This window comes from Artemia sp. Qi Xiang Cuo, chromosome 5 (assembly GCF_049724085.1).
Source record: "Artemia sp. Qi Xiang Cuo chromosome 5, ASM4972408v1, whole genome shotgun sequence".
NCBI lineage: Eukaryota > Metazoa > Arthropoda > Branchiopoda > Anostraca > Artemiidae > Artemia > Artemia sp. Qi Xiang Cuo.
Genome location: NC_142798.1, coordinates 10775957 through 10798941, shown reverse-complemented (window position 1 = coordinate 10798941; position 22985 = coordinate 10775957). Strand labels below are relative to the sequence as shown.

The window sequence follows — 22985 nt, the reverse complement described above, 5'->3', positions numbered from 1 at the left end:
TTCCAGCAACCGACAAAGGTTTTGTCGATCAACATTTTGGATGAAAACGACCCGCGTTTGAAATCGTTGTTTGTCAATCTTGGTGGCCAAATTAAGCTGGATATTTCAAAAGAACAAGCGTGGAGAGAATTTGTTTTTACAATTTAAGTAGAGAAACAGAAATTACTTTGCAATGGAGGTTTTTATATTTATTACTAGCTTTATCTTCTGCCTAAATTAAGACAGAAGGGGATATAATTTATTTTAAATTATCTACCACTTTCCCCTTCAAAGGTACTGAACTTTGGCAAACTTGAAAAATTTTGTTGCATAGAACTGAAACTTTCAGAGTTCGATCTAACAGTAAAAACAACTCTATAAATAGTGAAAATTACCAGAGTAAACATGAGTTTAATAAAAAAAAAACTAAGGCAATGTTCAATTAATTTTGAAAATATTACCTTTTATTTCCAACAATAATAGGTACAAATAAAACGAAAGGAGAATATTGAAAAACGGATATAATATTTCAAAAAAGACAGTGGAAAATAAGAAAAGAATATTTTTTCACTAAAAATTATAAAAGTTTGAACATTTTGGCTTCACGCCTAGAAGCCTTTATGAACGAAAAAATAAACTGAATTATATAAAACATAAAAAAAAACAATAACATGAACGATAAAAAATAAAACTTTAATAATGTCCAATATGACGTGTATAATAATTTTAAATATTATTATTACTACCACTAACAACTCACCGCCGACCAAGCCGCATGAGGCCAACACAGCTACGCACACTCCTCCTCCATCTCAATCTATTTAAAGCTTCTCTCTTTGCACCCTCCTAGGAAGTTCTATTTTCCTTAAACCTTTCTTTATGACATCCTCCCACCCCAACCGCGGACGACCTGGTTTCCGTTTAGCTGTAGACTGTTGGCCGAAAAGGACAATCTTCGGTTATCTGTCATCCTTCATCCGCAAAACTTGCCCTAGACATCTCAACCTTTTTCTCATTATAGCCATAGAAAGCATTGAACCACACTTTTCCCATTTTTCTATATTTTCATTTCTTTTTATGTATAAATGGAAAGGCAGTGTGGTCTAAGAAATTATTTAATCAATAACAATGATAAATATTTGTGTTCTCGCAGAAGTTAATGTGATCAACAAATCTGTTGCCGCGATTGCTGATCAAAAGTGTGTTTGCCAGAAAAGCACTTTGGTTTTGTAACGTCTTGTGCACTGAATTGGCAGTGTTCGTAACGTCTTGTGCAGTAGAAAACGTTTATACAGTATAATGCTACATAAGAGTCTTCTTTTTTTAGGTGACAGCGCTTCAGGCAGTGGTCTTTCCAATATGTCAGGGGAGAAAGCAAAGGAACTGCCTGCATTTTGGGCTCCATCTCAGACGCCTGATAGTAAACCAAGAAAAATTCCAAAACCTGTAAGTTTAGGCTACTCCTAAACCTAAGCCAGTGTGCATTTGTGCAGAAAAAACATTAAACAAAACAAGCTGCACTACATAGCACCAATGTGGTTCTACACAGAGCAATACATGATTAAAGTTATATAAAAAGAATAAGTAAACGATAAAAATAAATTACTTAAAGAAAAGATTGTAGTCCAATTGAATGCTGCTCCATGGGACTTCATACTGTCTTTATTTAAACCAAACAGTTCCAGTGATTGATACTAATCTGTTTTTGATATTAGTCATGTCGATTGCCTGAAACCTTTTGGAGTTGGAATACGTGACCTGAGTCTCAAAGAGCTATCACTAGAAAAGCGTATTTTGATTCTCTGCATAAATTTATTATCTCTATGGTTAAAAAGGACAGTATTTAAAATACAATGTAACTCATTGAGGTGCTTGAGGTAACCGATCCTTGTCGGAGGGACTCAAATTGCTTATGGTCTTGGATCTTTTCCTAGATATGTCCATTCTTGTCCTGGATACTGGAATTCCGTTTTCTGCGGCCATCTCGCGTTTTCGCCATCAGATATAACCTTCTATTTTTTGTTCTGCTTCTAATTTAGAGTTTTACTAACGCTTGGTGAAAATAAAATTTGATTTCCAGTTAAATGTCTGGTTTGCTCCAAAAGGTGCTCTCGATTTTTGAAGGGGCAACAACCTGAGAACAACCAATTCGTTCATCCACTGCCACTTCTGATGGCATGTTCTGCCACTTCTAATTTTGAATTTTGCTAGTGGTTGAAGAGAACGAAATTCCACTTCCAATTCACTCTGCTTTGCTCAAAAGTCGTTCTTGAGCAACCAAAAAAAATTCAAAAAGTAGCCAAAAACTAGTGACTTAGAAGGACACAATGAATAATTCGAAAAAATTAAGGTAGTTAAGGTAGGAAAGGAGGTTAGTTTCTGGTTTCGTATCAAATTAGGAGCTAAGCAGGGTCGCGTCCTATCTCCATACATCCCCCTATCAGGGGCGTCCCGAGGGGGAGGGAGGGTGTGCCCCCCCCCCCCAACTTTTTCGATATTCGGTAAAATTTGCAGAATCGGCCGAAATTTAGAAAAATTCTTGATTTCTGCAGAAAATTCGGCATAAATCAGGTAGCAATTCGGTAAAATTTACGAAGATCGCCCCCCAATAAAATGAGTCTCGGGACGCCCCTGCCCCCTATCCCTCTTTATATGGATCATTTTGATGGACTTTGTCCTAAAGAGCACTTCAAAGGCACATCAAAAGCACATAAGGGAAATAGAAACTTCTTGGGGGGGGGGGGGTGTAAAGAGGAAACTTTTAAATAGTGAGATGTAGGAGGAGCGTGCGTAGCCTCCGACGGCTTGGTGCTGCAGTGAGTTGTTCATAGTAGTAGATATTTCCACTAGGAAGAATATCATTATTAGAGAGAAAAGTTGTCATTTTTGGAGATTCATCCTCCACTGCCTGGTATTCCACAGTTTTGGATTGGAAATCTGCTGAAATATGCTGAGCTTATTCCTGCTCATTTTATAACCATAGTCATTTCAGGGTGTGTGTAACCGTGTGGCTACAGTAATTTGTTGTATTTTATTCTAAAGGGTAAAAATAACGTCAGAAAGTCGTACGACACCAGAAAATAGTCTATAAGGTGATTGTCATCAACTTGACGACCTGTCGATTGCCTAAGGGACTCAAACTGTTTTCTTTAGCGATTCAGAGAGGGTAAATCACCGCTTTGTGGACTAATACTAGTACTAGTACCCATCCTACTAGTACGTTCGATGGGTACTTGTTAATTATTCAGAACACACTCAAGAATTCCGATTTGAATGTAAGATCTGAGGAAACCGATTTCATAGCCACAAGAGAAGTGATAGGGGACAGAATGCATTGGACTTATATAATTTGGGCTAAATATTTGTACATTAGGGGGGGGGGGTAAAGCATAGCGGGTCTACATGCAAAATATGTTAGATACAATTATTCTTCATATTATGAAGTAAAAATTGTTTTCTAACTTCACGCTGTCCAAATACTTTACCAAGACCCCCCCCTAATGTACAAATATATAGCCCAAATTATACAAGTCCAATGCATTTTGTCAAACTAAATAAGTCTTGTGGCTATGAAATCTGAAACCGGTTTTTACCGATCAAAATTTTTGAATGTGTTCTGAATAATTAACAAACCTGTCGATTGCCTAAAGGATACAACTTTTTTTTAGTGATTCACGTGGAACCACCGCTTTGCGGACAAGTTTGAAATTTTGTTATTTGATATTTTCTAGAAAGTAGTGTATCCAGTTGAATTAAACTTTAAGAGTCCGCTCAAATGTCAAATCCTGAAAATCTCTGAAAGTTTTATTAATCTATATCTAAGTACTTATCTTTAAAATAATAATTTGTAATAATAATAAAGTAAAAAATAAACAATAAATATTAATAAATAATAGTAAAAAAACAATAATAACAAGTTAAAAAAGCTTATCTTTTAAAATAATGAAAAAAACAATTTGTCCAGAAAGCGATTTTACCCTTTAATTGACATTAAAAAAAAGGTAAAGAATACGGCATTGGACTTTTATATGTCCCTACCGGCGGTGCTGATCTCCGTTTCTTGGCCCTTCAGCCGGGAAGTACAATGGGGGGTTGGGGGCCAACCATCCTGTGGGGTCGACCAATTGACATTAGAGCCACAATATCTGCTCTAGGACGACAATATCCTCTCTCCTCTCTAGGACTAACGAGATTGGAGTACCGCCTGAAATTGGTTGCTACTACTACTAACACCTTATCGCAGCAGCAAACAACCTGAGGTCAATACAGCTTTGCACAATCCTCCTCCAACCTCAGTCAGTTCAAAACTTCATCCTTTTCTCCCTCCTACGACATTTCTATTTCCTTTAAAAATCCTATAGGAACGTGAAAATATTTGAACAGACAAATTCACTGTCTTCAAACCAGTAGCTTGGTCATACAAAAACGGCCCTGAGAGGATCTTTATCCTTGTTTATATTTTTTTTTTTTTATTTAAATATTTTTTTATATCCTTTTTTTAATATTCTTTATGTTTACATTTTTGTCGTTTGATGATCTGAGTGATGAATTTTAGCCAAAATTTCCTTAGATGGAATTTATGGTGCAACAGATTTTCTTCTCTCTGCTTTTCTTTTTGTATGTTTGACAACTTTTTTAGGTTTTTCATTGTATTTTTCCACTAAGTGATTAAATTGGAAGAGGAAGAATATCAAAATGTTCTTACTATCAAAAGCCAAATCTTTCTTACTATCAAAGTCTTATTTTTCTTTTTTTGACTAAGTAACTTAAATCTAGCTTGTGCTTGTTGGTGTTTAAAAATAATGATATAGATTGAGTTAGTTTATATGTTTCGGGGAAAGGTAGCATTGTGGCAACTTGTATGCTTGGGGAAATTTAAAAGTAACAACAATTATCGGGTGCCAGGAAATAGAAATTAAAGTTGTTTTTAAGTAGAAATTGCATAAATTAAGCGCGTTTATGTCATCATTTTTCTTGAAGCAATATTTTTCTTCGGGCAAACGAAGGGTTAAAAACTACATACGAAAATAAATTGGTAGCAAAGAAACAAAATCAGTGTTGCGCCCGCAACACTTTTGCCGGTGATGACGGCCAAAGGTTGATGCAACACGTGCTGCCAAGGATACCTAAATTTAATTATTTTTAGCATCTAAGACGTATGCTGTATGTATTACAAACACTTTGCGATAGTATTAATAAATTAAGGGATAAAAATTGGAATCGGGGAAATTGGAGATTTTACTAGGATTGGAGTCATCAAAGTTTGCCCGATTCTCAAACCAGTTCCTTCTTCAGGCTATATTTTCAAAATGATAGCGAGCTGTATCTTAAATTCCCATCTATTTTGCATTTGAAGCTAAAGTATGTATATGATTGAACATAAGCTAATGTTCCTACTACACTAAAATTGTTTTTTTTTTTAAATCACATTATAATCACATTGTAATCTCATTGTATAAGAGGCCATCAGGCCTCTTATACAATGTATAAGAGGCCTGATGGTTACATGCATTCAGGAAAAATCAAGGCCAGTGCTGTTTAGTTTAACTAATTAGTCAGAATGTCCGAATTTTACGGACCCAATAACATTTAACCCTAGTAAGAGCTCTAAACTATAGTGTGCACTTTAACTTAAAACTGTGCATTATAACTTACTTGATGGGTTCATGACATTCCAAACACCGCTAAGTGTCGATAACTGTACCAGGTTCAACTCCAGTTGCTATTTCTAGATTGAATCCCATTCAATATCAATATTGAATGGGCTTCCCCTTCCACCATTTACCCTTCCCTTCCCTTACCATCCCGTACCATAACCCTTCTACCATTTCGCTCTCACCCCTTAATTTTTAAATTTGAAGCTATGATGGGTTTCTGTCTCCAATTGATAGGAGATAGAATAATAGTGTTTTAAATACGGTAAATCATTTAAATATTTAATAGGATAAAAAAAGGGAAATTCAAACTGTAACCAAATACAAGGGGTAAATGCAAAATTGGATTATATGGTAAAAAGGTGCCTTTCCCTGGTGTATAAATCAGAAAAAGAATCACAGACTAAATGATAGATATTAGGTTTAAAAATAATTGTAAATAATAATTAACTTAAAACAACGGTAAGTTAATATTCGACAGGGGCGGGGGCGGAGGCAGAATTTAGGTTTGGGGGGAGGGGTACACCAAAGAAGCTTGGGCTTCCCCATCGGTATTATACCCTCTCTGCCCCTGTAATTTGTGCAACTTTCGACCTTCTCAGGGGACAGTTTCCTCCCTGGATCCGCCCCTGGAAAGGTGGCTTTCACACCCTCAGCCCTCTAGCAACTGTGCATGTGATAAACTCATACTAGATACTGATACTCAATTTGGCTAAGAATTGGAAATAAGAAATGCGATTTGAATTGTGAGATGAATTGGTAATAACAATGAATACTTTGGGAAATATTTGCTTTTCTTTTGCAGGATAAGAATGTCTACTGTCCTATGTCAGGGAACCCGTTGAAGATGAAGGACCTCATACCTGTTAAATTTACCCCTATCAAAGATGGCGATAGCAAAACGAGTCTAATATCAAAAACGAACCGTTACGTGTGTCCTGTTACTAACGATATTTTAAGTAATTCTCTACCTTGTGCTGTACTAAAACCAACGTAAGTTCACTTTCTCTTTCTACTGAGCTCTTATTATATTTTTATCATACTATATATTATTATTATTATTATATTATATTAAATATTTTTATTATTTTGTATCTTATTAGCAGACCCGAGCCTGCTGTTTATCAACTCCATTTCCTTGGTTTCACATTGAGTGTATTTTTAGTTATTGATAGAAACTAAAGTTATGATAGTTATGATAGAAAAAGAATGTGGAAAATGACCTAATTCAGGGATGCAGAAATAACACGAGGGATGCATAGCTTTAGTTATGAGTCGAAGCTATTATGTCAACTATGGTACCATCTGTTTCATTAGCGCTTTTATATCATCCCTAAATAACGCATGATTTTTCTGTTTTTCTTTTGACATAGAAAAAAAAAACAGAGGATGCATCGGACGGTTAGGGGCGGCTCTTGGGGTAAGCGGTCGCGTAGAGGGCCGAGTGACAGGGGACGTCTTGAGCAAAGGGGGTCAGAGGCGCATTCTGTGTCAGAGGGAGAGACCGCCATCAGGCGCCATGTGACTAAATCAAGACAATAAGATAAAGATAATCAAGAGAGTTAATCAAGACAAAGATAAGGTAATTGCAGAGCTTCCAAAAACGAATTTACATAACCTAAAGAACGGTGTGATTTAAAAAATCACAACTTGAACAATCCCTCTTAGTGCAACGTACTTTAGTTGCTAATGATTTTATGGCACTAATTTCAAATTTCTCAAGGAGAGTTGTGTTTACGTAGGACAAGAAAGTGTAATGATAAATCGAATGAAGCACTTCGATAATGCCGGTGACTAAATTTACATTAAGTCCTTCTTATCGTGTATTGGTTCTGGTTTGAACCCCATTCTGATTCACACAAGCTCACACAAAATTGACAAGATATTATATGCCAGACACAAAATTGATCGGTGACCACATTACACCCACGTGGGCGGGGGGGGGACGACTAGTATAGATACATATTCTTGTAAAGCAGGTTTTTATTGTAATTTAACTGTAAGAAAATAGTTTAATCATACAAGACATGTAATAAAAGTGTTTAATCATAGAGTAAAGAATGCTTTACTTTTTAAATATGAAATAATTACGCGAGCGCAGAGGTCACAGCCGAATTGTTTAGTTATGATTTCTTTGGAAGTGGGGGGAAAACGCTGCGGCACTGTGGCGTCACAATCTGCCTGGACCCAAACAAATCTCTAACCTATAATGTCATTTAGTACTTATCAACTTAAATTAGTTTTGACGGTTAATTTAACAGTTAAATATGGCTCATACCTTTATATACGCGTTAGGACATCGATACATACACATATTGTGCAGACTATTTCCTTTCTGAACGAAATATAGGCAGTTTACAAAGTGTAAAAAAATATGCGAATGTTAAAAATAATGAGTTTAGAAACAACTTAATCAGCTTCTGCGTTTGAAAAGAAGCATTTTAGTTTATGGAAAAGTGATGGAGTACGTAAGGTAAATGCATGTTCATTCATTTATGGTAAGATCCAAGACCACATTTTGGAGCAGCTGCAGCATACAAAATATTATTCTGTGACATTAAGCTGCACTCCCGATGTCAGCCACACAGCAAAAGACATTGGTGGTAATATTCGTCAAAATTGTAGTGGATAAGGATGTGTTCATCAGAAAACATTTTTTAGGCTTTGTTCCTATTGCCAATTCTTCTGGTGAAGGCCTCACAGAAGTATTAGTAAAAGAGTTGCAAACACGAGGCATTCCTTTAAATAACATGAGAGGCCAGGGATATGATAATGGTTCTGCAATGAAAGGAAAGCATGTTGGAGTTCAGAAGAGGATCTGTGATTTAAGTCCTCACGCTTTTTATGTACCATGTGGAAACCACTCACTCAACCCTGTAATTAACGATGCTGCTCTCTCTTGCAATGCCTCAGTTCAATGCTTGCAAGACTGTCAGCACAATTCAAGAAATCTTCAATTTTTTTTCAAGTTCTACTCACAGATGGACCGTTTTTCTTGGTATAGTGACCTTTCAAATCTTACAATAAAACCACTCTGGAACACATGGTGGGATAGTAGCTTTGAGGCCTTGTTGCCTTTGAGGTACTATATTGAAGAAGTTTTTGATGCCTTATATGAAGTTTCTCAAGACCAGAAACTCGATGCATTTGGTAGGAACTCCGCCTTGGGACTTGCTAAGAAACTACGAAGCTTCATGTTTCTGTGTTGTTTAGTAACATGGCATGAGATCCAGCACAAAACAGATATGGTGAGTAAGTCGTTGCAAAAAGTCACGAATGATTTGCAAAGTTCAAGGATCTAATAAAAAGTGTGCAGTTATTTCTAATCAAATGAGATCTGATAAGGGAGTAAACAACGTGATCACCGATGCTAAGAAACTTCCAGAAAAATCGATAATTTTCCTGAGTTTGAAAAAGAAACCACAGTCCGCCGAAGGACAATAAAAAAAAACAATTTTCTTATGAGGGGGAAGATGAAACTATAAGTTCTGGAGAACATTCATTTAAGGGTAATTTCTTATTTGTTGTGCTAGACACTACAATATTCTAATTAAATGAGAGATATCAGCTAATGGAAAGCCTTAGTGAAAGTTTTCAATATCTCTCCGATATTTAGAGCTGGCAGAATTTTGCTGATAAAGAAGAATTAAAGAAATGCTTTAAATACCTTCAAACAATTTGGTGAGAAGGAGAAGATTGTGATGTGAACGGCAAAAATTCGTTTGAGGAGTGAAAATTTTTCGTAGAAAAGCTGCTATTAAGAGCTCTCATCTCAAGCTTTGTTGCATGTAACAAAACAGGGATATATGGACACATTCCCAAACGTTTTTATTGCACTGAGAATTCTAATGACGCTTCCAGTATCAGTTGCGAGTGGTGAAAGGAGTTCCTCCAAGTTAAAGTTAATAAAAACTTACTTAAAATCTACGTTGAGTAGAGTGGGCTGAGTGGGCTTGCATCCATTGCCATTGAAAATAACGTGCTAAGTTAATTCAATAGGGACAGACTGCTCACTAAGTTTTCAAACAATTAAAGCTAGAAAAATTTGTTTCTCATTATAAAAAGCTACGTTTTGAATTGTTTCATAAGCAGTATGTTCAACCGATAACTTTTGAATCATGTTTTTAAGTGCTGACGAAGCACTTAAAAACAGACTATGCCCTTGACGATGTACCTAAAAATAGCACGCACTTAAGAAAGATGATGCACCTGGCAGTGCAAGTAAATCGAAATGCGCCTAACGCTTCACCTAAAATATACAATGCATTAAAAAAAGAGGATGCACCTAAAAATGGTGCATAGTGCTCCTGAAGATGCAGTTAAAAAGACGATCCGCCTATCAAAAAAGGTGATGTATTTAAAAAATACGATATGCCTGACGGTGCCCTTAAATAGAAATGTACCTGACGATTCATCTAAATCAGACAATGCACGCAACGATGCACCTGAAAATATACCTGAAAAAGCTGCATCTTGCACCTGACGATGCGCTTAAAAAGAAGATGCATAAAAAAAGTGATGCATTTAAAAAAGACGATGCACCTGACGGTGCACGTAAAAGCACAATACACCTGACGAATCAGCTAAAAAAGACAATGCACGCAACGATGCACCTGAAAATATTCCTGAAAAAGCTGCATCTTGCACCTGACGATGCGCTTAAAAAGAAGATGCATAAAAAAAAGTGATGCATTTAAAAAGACGATGCACCTGACGGTGCACTTAAATAGAAATGTACCTTACGATTCATCTAAAAAAGACAATGCTCGCAACGATGCACCTGAAAATATACCTGAAAAAGCTGCATCTTGCACCTGACGATGCGCTTAAAAAGAAGATGCATAAAAAAAGTGATGCATTTAAAAAAGACGATGCACCTGACGGTGCACGTAAAAGCACAATACACCTGACGAATCAGCTAAAAAAGACAATGCACGCAACGATGCACCTGAAAATATACCTGAAAAAGCTGCATCTTGCACCTGACGATGCGCTTAAAAAGAAGATGCATCAAAAAAGTGAAGCATTTAAAAAAGACAATATGCCTTACGGTGCACTTAAATAGAAATGTACCTGACGATTCATCTAAAAAAGACACTGCACGCAACCATGCACCTGAAAATATACCTGAAAAAGCTGCATCTTGCACCTGACGATGCGCTTAAAAAGAAGATGCATCAAAAAAGTGATGCATTTAAAAAAGGCGATATGCCTGACGGTGCACTTAAATAGAAATGTACCTGACGATTCATCTAAAAAAGTCAATGCACGCAACGATGCACCTGAAAATATACCTGAAAAAGCTGCATCTTGCAGCTGACGATGCGCTTAAAAAGGTGATGCATCAAAAAAAGTGATGCATTTAAAAAAGACGATGCACCTGACGGTGCACTTAAATAGAAATGTACCTGACGATTCATCTAAAAAAGACAAAGCACGCAACGATGCACCCGAAAATATACCTGAAAAAGCTGCATCTTGTACCTGACGATGCGCTTAAAAAGAAGATGCATCATAAAAAGTGATGCATTTAAAAAAGATGATATGCCTGACGGTGCACTTAAATAGAAATGTACCTGAGGATTCATCTAAAAAAGACAACGCACGCAACGATGCACCTGAAAATATACCTGAAAAAGATGCATCTTGCACCTGACGATGCGCTTAAAAAGAAGATGCATAAAAAAAGTGATGCATTTAAAAAAGACGATGCACCTGACGGTGCACTTAAATAGAAATGTACCTGACGATTCATTCGAAAAAGACAATGCACGCAACGATGCACCTGAAAATATACCTGAAAAAGCTGCATCTTGCACCTGACGATGCGCTTAAAAAGAAGATGCATCAAAAAAAGTGATGCATTTAAAAGACGATGCACCTGACGGTGCACTTAAATAGAAATGTACCTGACGATTCATCTGAAAAAGACAATGCACGCAACGATGCACACGAAAATATACCTGAAAAAGCTTAAGATGCATCATAAAAAGTGATGCATTCAAAAAAGACGATATGCCTGACGGTGCACTTAAATAGAAATGTACCTGACGATTCATCTAACAAAGACAATGCACTCAACGATGTAACTGAAAATATACCTGAAAAGCTGCATCTTGCACCTGACGATGCGCTTAAAAAGAAGATGCATCATAAAAAGTGATGCATTTAAAAAAGACGATATGTCTGACGGTGCACTTAAATAGAAATGTGCCTGACGATTCATCTAAAAAAAGACAATGCACGCAACGATGTACCTGAAAATATACCTGAAAAGGCTGCATCTTGCAGCTGACGATGCGCTTAAAAAGAAGATGCATCAAAAAAAGTGATGAATTTAAAAAAGACGATGCACCTGACGGTGCACTTAAATAGAAATGTACCTGACGATTCATCTAAAAAAGACAATGCACGCAACGATGCACCTGAAAAAGCTGCATCTTGTACCTGACGATGCGCTTAAAAAGAAAATGCATCAAAAAAGTGATGCATTTAAAAAAGACGATATGCCTGACGGTGCACTTAAATAGAAATGTACCTGACGATTCATCTAAAAGACAATGCACCTGAAAATATACCTGAAAAAGCTGCATCTTGCACCTGACGATGCGCTTAAAAAGAAGATGCATAAAAAAAAGTGATGCAAGTAAAAAGGACGATGCACCTGACGGTGCACTTAAATAGAAATGTACCTGACGATTCATCTAAAAAAGACAATGCACGCAACGATGCACCAGAAAATATACCTGAAAAAGCTGCATCTTGCACCTGACGATGCGCTTAAAAAGAAGATGCATCATAAAAAGTGATGCATTTAAAAAAGACGATAATGCCTGACGATGCACTTAAATAGAAATGTACCTGACGATTCATCTAAAAAAGACAATGCACGCAACGATGCACCTGAAAATATACCTGAAAAAGCTGCATCTTGCACCTGACGAAGCGCTTAAAAAGAAGATGCATCAAAAAAGTGATGCATTTAAAAAAGACGATGCACCTTACGGTGCACATAAAAGGAAAATACACCTGACGAATCAGCTAAAAAAGAGAAAGTACTTAAAAAAACGATGCACCTGAAGATGCATTGATTACCCTAATCTTAAAAATATATTTTAAGAATTTAGCTTTTGGTAAAATTTAGTTTAGTTTTTCATGGCAGTAGATATCTCCGATCTATTAAGTCACTATGTAATATCAAGAGACGACGTCTTCCTTTCCCTCAAAAGAACCAACAGCCATGTCATTGGCAATAAAAGAGTAACCGGAGTCAACGTAGTAGCTTGCAAAGCTAATATAAATAGGGTGTTACAGTTATCGAATTGGCTACAATTGACTCATATTTTGTCATCAGAAATGTAACCATTCAAAGACTTTTAACTGTTGAAAACCAACATTTCTAGTCCGATTAGTTGTTTTGTAATATCAAAAAGTCAAACCTTCCACTTCTTTAAAAGAAAATTAACAGCAATGCCATTAGATGTAAATGAGCAATCAGAATATATGCATTAGCTTGCAAAAGCTTAAATAAACAGGGTATTAATTACAGTTCATAAATCTTCAATTGAGATTTGGAAATAAAAATGACGACTTTGATTCTGCTTTGGCCCTCCATATTTTTGAAAACACTAATCATTTAGTTCTTTCTGAAGAGTCAATTTTAATATCTACTGTAAATGGCCTACAGCAATATTTTAGAGAGGCAAACATGTAAACAGAAATTTTGCTATAAATACAGATACAGGAGATATTTCTTTAAGCCCAATTTATAATAATATTAAAAGAATCAATCAATATTTACACCCAGTTAACTTTAAGACAACCTGTCTGCATATCTGATGAAAATCGAGGTCGCAGACAGGCAAAATCTATTGCAAAGCAAAAATACTGTCCAATCCAATTGGTGAATTGTCTTTTATTTATTTCTGGTTGGTTCTTTGATTTAGTATCTTTTCTCTTTTTGCAGAGTTCATTTCAAAAGGTTAGATTTTATTTTTATTTTTTTCTGAGCACTGACGACGACTTGGCGGAGATCCTTGTCGAAACGTTTGCTTGTTTTTTCGTTTTCATATTTTGCTACTGGCTGACAAAATCCTCGTTCTTCTCACCTATTTGATTTTATTTTTCATTTATTATCCTTTTTTTCTTTGTTTTGATACGTGATTGTAATCAATTCATGTATTGTCTTTAGAAATCAGTACACATGAAAAATTTCTGTTCAGTTGGACCGCGATAATTGGACGGTATACTGTTTCCAAGATTTAGATTTTAACCTACCCAGACTAAGTTAAATAAAAGACTTGACTTGACTTGACTTTTATTTTCAACTAATAATACATCATACTTAATTGGCACTTACAACACATTTTTTGAATAACATTATCAACAAACGTAGAGATGGTAAGAACGTATGACGTTTTATTAAGCCACTATTGTGACTTGAGCAGCGTCACACAATCTTTTATCATAAACCAAAACTCATTCCCTCTTTCTACTCTTTTCATACCATTCAATACAAATTAACTCAATTTAACATTTTTTTAACATTTTAATTTACAACTTAATTACAATTTAACATTAAAAAAAAAAATTATTAAATTATAAAAAAAAAATAAATAAAAAAAAAAAAAATATAAAATAATTCCCACCCAACAAAAACTCTTTTAATCTAATTTTAAACTGAAATTGGTTTTCTGACTCCCTAATGCTCTCCGGGAAACCATTCAACAAATTAACGCATAATTTCTAATTGCAAAACTAGATCGACTCGTACTCCTTACTTCTGAGACTAAGCTTCCACGACCTCTAGTCCTATGATGATGATAATCAGAATTAAACTTAAAAAAATCTCTAAAATATTCTGGAGATAATCTATTAAGCACTTGGTAAGTAAACACTCCCGCCTGATGGTCCTTGATCTGATGAATATTTAAAATTCTAAAACTAATAAAAGATTCCCGCGTATGCTCATACTGAACAAACTCACCCAGTACTCGTAGTGCCTTATTCTGAAGAATCTGCAGTCTTTTAATATTTGAAGTAAAATTAGATGCATAAATACAGCAACAATAAACAATAAAAGGATGAAAAACAGTATGATATATATTTCTTAAAACACTTAAGGGTAACACGTGTTTCAAACGTCGCATCACTCCAAGACCTCGTGCAAGTTTAGAAGAAATCATATTTATGTGCTTCTTCCAACTCAAATTATTATCAACATAAAATCCTAAATATTTATTTTCAAAAACCTGTGAAAGCGACAAATTATCAAATACTACGGAAGCACTATTTACAATTTTTCCTATCCTACTAAAAATCATATAATTTGTCTTAGAAGTATTAACAGCAAGGTAACTCAAGGAGGTAAACACAAAAAGGTTTTCCAGCGTTCGGTTTGCTTTATCTACTAGTTCTTCCAGTGACTGTGCAGAAATCGTCAAAGCAGTATCATCTGCAAATGCTGTAACAGTTGCTTCAGGCATGTAGAACCTCAGAGTATCTATGTATACGAGAAAGAGTAATGGACCAAGGACTGAGCCCTGAGGAACTCCACATTTTACAGGATAGACTCCGCTAACGATGTCATCTATCATTACTTTAGTTGACCTTCCATCCAAGTATGATTTAAACCAATCCAAGCAAACATCTTTTAACCCCAGACTAGATAGGCGACACAGCAGCAACTCAAAATCCACAGTGTCGAAGGCTTTTTTGAAGTCAACAAAGATCGTTAAAGGAATAAGACCTTTTTCTAGAGTTCCATTGATTACATCCAGAAGATGATCAACAGCATGGCTAGTAGAATGTTTACTGCGGAATCCAAATTGGCTGTCACACAATATTCCTAGTTTATCCAAATATTCATAAAGTCTCCTGTGAATTATCTTTTCATAGATTTTAGAAAAAATAGGCAATAACGATATCGGTCGCCAATTCGATAGTTCTTGTTTCTTCCCCCTTTATACAATGGTATTACCTTTGCTAGTTTAAGACCACTAGTGAATTCGCCGGTCTGGAGTGATAGATTTATTAAGTCAGTTAGACAAGGTAATATATAAACTAGGATAGCATTTACAGCCCTAAGATTAAGTCCATCTATTCCGGCAGAATTGGACTTCAGTCCTTTCACTGTGCTCTCGATCTCCTTTGCTGTGCACTTCTCGAACGAAAAACTGTGCCCTTTGCCTCGATTATCAATAAAGGACTTTAACAGATGTCTTCTAGACTTTTTAGCTACGTCTTCCTTAATACTCGCGCCTATGTTCGTGAAATATTTTCCGAATTCATCAGCCATTTCCTGTTTATCAGTGATTTCACTTCCATTCACCATCAGACTCTTTACTCCATCATTATCATTAGTCTTCCCTTTTAAAACCTCATAAAAGCGTTTTAGAAAAGAGAAATGAGCCCTGCTCTAACTAATGCGGCGAAACAGGGTATTTCATAAAAAAATTGGGGTTTTAGTATGATCAATTATTGATGCTGGAAATTTAGCACGATGATTCTTGAAGACCCGGAAAGGAACAAAAAGATCAACCCCTAAAATCTGCTATTGACCATTTTCCAGTTCGAGTTAATTGCTCCAGATTTCCTACTATTCCCCGTTGTCATCGCAATTATTGCTGGTTACACAATCTCATATTTAGTTCGTGCGACCGAGAATAAATTTTGCGTCTAAAGCCTTAATCATTAGTGTTACTTTACTGAAAGATGATCTTCGTTTTTTTAAGTAAAGTAGAGAATTTTACTCTGAAATATTTTGTAATTTCTAAAGATGTTGAAGAACTGGGGAGTTTAAGCCAAAACTAATCTGCTAGTTGGACTGATCTGTCACAGGTCATACACAAAGAGGCAGCAACATTTTTTTTTCCTTTTTAGTCTCAGTGAGTTCTTTTGACTTCAATGAACCCTTGAAGAATGACTATTGTTGTGATTTTCTTTATTTTCATTTGACAAAGTATTGTTTCTTTATTGCTATTGTGTTTGAATGAGGGAATGAAATGATGCATCTTTTCCTTATTTTTTCACTTTGTTGTTTGTTGTTTTTTTTTGTTTTTTTTTCTAGAAATCATGTGTTGCTGTTACAAATGAAGTACATTGTGGAGAAAAAAACGAGGATATTCTAAACGAGGATAAAACGAGGATAGTCAGTAAAAAATTAATTAAAAAAAGGCTGAAATATCCTTGATTTTTTCTTCTTCACAATTTGCTTCATTTTGTCATGCATAGCCAGTGTGGTCTTAGGAAACATTGTCGTTGTTACGTAATCTTTTCGTGTCACCCATCATTTTTACCACATGCCGCTGATGTCCGTATTGCGGCTGTATCTTTTTAATAACACTAATGATTTGCTTCCCCAATGTAGAGGAGATGTTGTCACAATGGATTGTGTTGAGAAAATTATAAAGAAGGACATGATGCATCCCCTCACCTCCGAGAAGTTGACAGATAAAGATATAATCCCTCTGCAAAGGGTAAGTCACATTTTAGAGTATTTATTAGTTTCGTATATGACTCAGCTGCCAAATTGAAAAACTATAAAACAGACATCGGACAAAATGGGAAAAGATGCTTAATTGGGCTCGATTAACCCTATATCTGCTGGAAATCTCTGTTTTTTGACTATGTGTCTGATTGTGGACCATGTTTAAATACAGGATTACAAAAATAGGTCTCAAAAAGGGCGTCTAAAGTGAAAAATAACGGCTAAAATTATTGTTTTATTTTGTATGTAAAAATTAAAAATTTGAAAGGGTGTTGGCCATTTGAAAGTAGTGACTAAGGTTAGTTTCTTTTTTAATTTATCATGTACATTTAGGTGCCCGAATCATTTGAAACGGTGTTGGCGATTTAAAAGCAGCGACTGAAGTTAACTTTTAATTTTATTTATTATATTGTTTATACTTATTTTCATTTTTATTTACTATGCTATTGAGGATTTTCTTCTTTTGTTCAGTCCACTTTTTTTTTCTTTCTTTTTTTTGTGATATAGAAACATTTTTGGTACTTAATGGTCATTCCAGTTTTGATGCATGACTTTTGGATTGAACAGTCCAGTGACGTAAATTCACAAAGATTTAAGAAGAGGGGACAAAATGTATTTTCTCAAAATTATAATATAGGTTACATATACAGGGAAAATACAGGTTAGGGATAGGTTAAGGAAAATACTTTGTCCCCTCTCCCTAAATCTTTGTGAATTGACGCCACTAGATTGTTCAATCCAAACATTACGCTTAAATGTTGACTACTGTTCAACTTTTTGAACAGAAAAATACATTTTGACCCCCCCCCCCCAATTTTTGTGAATTGAAGCCATTGGATTTTTCAAACAGAAAGATTGTGCTTAAAAGTTGAAGACTGTTCAACTTTTTGAACAGAAAAATACATTTTGACCCCCCCCCCCCTAAATTTCCGTGACCTGACGTCAAGGCCGTATCCAGGGGGATGGGGGTTTGACCCCCCCCCCCCCTCACCGAAATGTTTGGCCGACTCGTGAAAACGTAACAAAAATGAATGGATTTTTAAATTGGAAAGATTATGCTGAAAAGCTATACACTGTTCAATTCAACAAATTTTCAAATGGGAGACATTATTGGCGCTCTAGTCGTTCGTAACTTTGAATTATCCACAAGTGCGACTATAATGTGTTGGGCATTATCCCGTTGGCATAGAAAAATATGCTACCATTTTGAATCTTTTTTGGCATTATGCAGTTTATAACTGGTTCACCTATCTATCATTTTTTACACCAATTTCGCACAGAAAATAAACTATGTAATTCTTTCACTAAAAGTACCTGTTCCAAATTTGCAATTCCATTTAGAAATTTTTTTGTGTGCGTTTGAATATGTCTTTAAGTAGATTTTAATATGAAGACATTTTGAGTACATATCATTACAATTTATTAAAGTTGGCTTCTAAAACTGACGTACGAATTAATAGCCTTTTTTCATTTGAAAAGAATCTTCTGTTCTGTTTTAGCAATTTGGGGCATGAGCACTTCTTTCTGGACACATTTGTCGGTAATCTTGTTAAGTGAAATATACATTGGACTACCCAGTCTCTTGACCAATGCGGTTCGGGTCACTGCGGTAGTCGGACAGAGCCAACAAAATAAAGAAACTATTGATAAAAGGGTCAATATTCCGTCTGGCCAAATACCAAACAATTTGCTAAATTCTTGCAACTTGTAAAGCTAGTTAGGGAAATTCAGTAACAAAAACGAATTTCTGTTATCCAAATCGGTGGTGTCAATTTTAATCTGTAAAAAGGCCCAATTTTCTTTCAAAATCTATTTGCGGGCCAACAAATAGAGACAATTTCAATTGGAATAACACTTTTACCAAAACTAGATTGCAGTAATGGATGGATGAGACAGATACTTGGTGCCTTTAAAGATTTAATTATTTCATTTTAATTATTTAAAAAATTTTAATTATTTATTTGATATTAATTATTACGCTTTAATTATTTAAAGCGTTTATATTTGAATTGACAGCAGTCATGTTAATTGAAGCAATTGTCTTAAGTCACTCGTCTTTAGGTCTACAGTGATATGTACATCCTAGAGATACTACAGATACAACTGGAATCGTTCTATTTTTCTCAATACCCTGATTTTTGTTCTATTTTTTATTAAAAGGTATAAAAAATAAATTCTATTTGCGAAATCTAAGTATTTTGGGGTATGCTGATAGCCCGCGGGCTGTATCTAACATTTTTTCTGAGAAGAAGAAGAAGATTTTTATTTGAATAAATCAACATAACAAAAAAACATATACCCCCAACAGAGAGCAAAGCTCGTAAAATTGGGTATTAATAATAATAATAAAAAAAAAAAAAAAAAAAAAAAAAAAAAAAAAACATTTTCTCATCATAACAAAAGAGAGAAAGAAAAAAAAAACCTGGTTAAAGAAAAAAAAACATAACAAACATAAAGAAAACAAACGCTGGACAAGTGAGGCACGGAAGGCTATCCCAACATGGGTAACAAATATAAACAAAAAAAAAATAATAATAATAAAAAAAATTTCTATTCCACCATCACAGGTCAATACATAATTTTAATATTTTCTTCCTTAGAACTGATATTTGCCGAAATGACTCAATTTGAATTCTATCTTTCAGCCTATATTTATTTGAAATAAATGGTATTTGGTATCTAATTGAAAATCTAGATCTTTCACAATTAACAAAGGGAATTCGATATGTTCCAGAACACCTAAGAGCCGAAGGAGGGGGCAGAATCAACAGAGATTTTTCATAAAAATAACTACTAGGATCTTGTATTTTAAAATGCCATATTGATATATTAAGTTCTCTTATATGTTTCAGATCTAATAAATTCAAGAAAAGAAATAATGTTTCAGTTTCCGATGCATCTCTAAGTTTTGATGGACGATGTAAAAAATTTCCAAGTATTCTCACTGCTTTATTTTGAAGGATCTGTAGGGGTTTTATATGCGTCCAAAAAGTATTTAAATAAATAATTGTACAATAATTTAAATAAGGAGCAATCAAAGAATGATAAATTATTTTTAAAATTGAAAATGGAAAAACATGTTGCAAACGATACATAGACCCAATATTTTGCGAAAGTTTCACCCTTAAATGATCAATATGATTTTGAAATGACAAAAGGGGATCAATAAAAACTCCTAAATAACGATACGATTGAACTCTACGTATTTTATGCTCACCAACTTGAAGCTCCTGACATGAAATTTTTTTAGTAGCACGTTTTGAATGACCAAAAACCATAAATTCAGTCTTCTTAAAATTCGGTACTAAATAATTAGATACAAACCATCGATTAACTGAACTAACAGAGCCGTGTGTTTGAATTAGCCTTTTTGTCGATACAGGGATTTTGCCATTTTATTTGATCCCCTGTCGACGCGGCGGCTGTTTGATTTGTAAAACGTTGATGTTATGTCAATTTTTTGTCAGTTTTGACGACAGAAAAAGTCCGTTGCTTTCCTTGTCGACATAGAAATTATAAATCCAAGCAGAAAATTAAAAGAAAAGTGGAATGCATAACATCCTTTAAAAAAAGAGGATTATTTTTGTCCAAGAATGTGCATTACTCGCAGTGTTCTACCGTGAGTTTGTCAAGAATGGTTCAATATTGATTCAGTTCATCGGGGTTTTCTTAGATGGAAAATTATTAAGAAACAAAAAAAAGTTTTCCCGAGAATTGAAGTTATCAAGTATTTTGCAGTAGGTTGCATATGGTTGCATCAAGACATGGCTAATTGTAGACAGAGAAAAGCCAAGACAGATAGTTCAAGTAATTGAGAGGCAAATGTTTAAATGGCTGGGGCTGCACGGGTAAATGGCGGCAGTATGCATGACTCTTTTATTGGACACATACTTGTCAAACAGGTCAAATTCAGCAATGAATTTTCTGAAAATCCAAGAATATTAAGGAGCTTTAAATCAATTTTTTAACTGAATAAAAGCTGAATAGTTGGTAAATTTAAATAGTATTAAAATGTTATATTTGAAACTGCCGCCAAAAAAGCACAGTTTATATAATTATCCAGTATGATCTTTCCCTATCTCACCCATTATAAAAACCCGGACCAAGGTGCGAGTGCTCCAGAGAACGTTTTTGCAGATAGATCTTTTCACGGGTAGACAAGTCAGACTGTGATCTAATCAGAAACAAGTGGAAACCCGCTATTACGAATAATGTACTTTGTTGGAAACAATCGGAAACAGACTAACCCGCTAATGCAGAAAGAAGTGGGAGGAACTTTTTGTTCGCACCGAGAACGAAGACCAGAAATGATCTGCGATAAGCTTACTGGATAATTATATGAACTGTGCAAAAAAGTGTTTGATGTGCCGTTCTGAGCTATATAAAAGGCAAAATTCAAACGCTAGAGAGCAAAATGTCGACTGTCTGTCCACTTTCAAATTCTAGCTGAAACGCAGTTTTAATACAAACTGTCTTTTCCAAGTCTTGATTTTAATTTGTTCAATCCATTTAAACGTTGGCTTATTGCTTCCATTCATGTCAGAGCTTCAAGCTGAAAACCATCAATGATTGATACATCACATTCTTAAGACATTAAACGAGCAATAATTATATATTTGTAATTTTTTTCTCGAAAATACAGCATTATAATTTATTATCAAAATTGGTACAAAACTATTTTCCAGTGGGAAAAACGATCCAGATAGTTCACAATTTTGTGAAAATCTGTCTCCCCCTCCAAGCCTCCTTACGTGTTTTCATATATCGTCTGTTTGCTGAAAATAGAGACTCCTGAAGGTTGAATTGCAAATTGATGTCTGATTGGCAAATTGATGTCTCCTGTTAAACACTTCGTCTCTATTATTAATTGGCTCCTTAACTGAGACCGACTATTATGCTTAGAGTTTGTATACCTAGCAGGTTTCAATTAGGAACCATTGGGTGTTACTCCATCAACTTCAATAAATGGTTTAAAAGTTTAAACATTTTTTTAAAATTTCAAATTAATATCCAATCAGTATTTAATTTATTAATGCATTCACCTTTTGTAAAAAAAAAAGTTCGTATGATAAAATTTAGCTCTGCGTCCAGTCAAGCTATCAGCATCAAGTCATAAAACATAAAATCGCGAAGAAAACGAGGACAGTTAAGAGCCAGTGAAAAAATTGAAAAATTATGCAAATATTTCGGTCAAGACCTCCGCTTCACCATCCTCAGTGCAGAATAAATCTAATAAAAATGTAAAAAAACAAACCTTATATAAAAACACAAAACTAAAATTGGACTATTTCTAAATAATCAGAAATTATTCAGCATCAAGTCATCGTGAGACCAGATTTATGCAAAGCAGAAAGCAGTATTTATGCAAAGTTTGAATTTCGTTCTGGCAGCCAATTTTACGTCTCCCAATGAAAGAAAATAACCATTTTTCGTTAAATTTCAAGCTTTTTTGGTTTTGTTTTGGATTAAGATAAAAAAAAAAAAAAAAACTTTGCGTCTGGCAAAATTGAGTTTTAAATAAACGAGAGCCTCTGTTTATTCGCTTGTCTCAATGTACTATTGGATGTTCAGAACTTATTTTTTGCCATTTTTTTTGGCAAAAAGTCTATTTGGCACTTTTATACTTTACCTTTTGTCACTAAAGAATGAACTATTTTTAAAAATTGCTGTTGTGTTTCAAGCCTTCATTTTAACTAATTTTAAATACTTTTCTAGGGTGGTACTGGATTTGCAAGCACCAATGAGAAGCTAAAAGCAGCAGAACCTAGACCTGTAATGACCTAGTATACCCGTTCATCTCCTTTTTTTTATTTCTAATATAAATATATACCTTACTTTTCCAAAAAAAATTTTTTTTTTAGTTT

General features: G+C 34.8%; 1 protein-coding gene across 1 annotated transcript in view; it reads left to right on the top strand.

Moving 5' to 3' along the window:
- LOC148951802 (nitric oxide synthase-interacting protein homolog) overlaps positions 1 to 22975 on the top strand; it is a 59445-nt gene extending 36470 nt beyond the window's left edge. The window contains exons 5-8 of the mRNA XM_089089336.1: positions 1307 to 1425; positions 6439 to 6626; positions 17002 to 17110; positions 22837 to 22975. Coding sequence (XP_088945462.1) covers positions 1307 to 1425; positions 6439 to 6626; positions 17002 to 17110; positions 22837 to 22905 — 485 coding nt within the window. The 3' untranslated portion in view covers positions 22906 to 22975. The remainder of the gene's footprint in view (positions 1 to 1306; positions 1426 to 6438; positions 6627 to 17001; positions 17111 to 22836) is intronic.
- Positions 22976 to 22985: the final 10 nt, after the last annotated feature.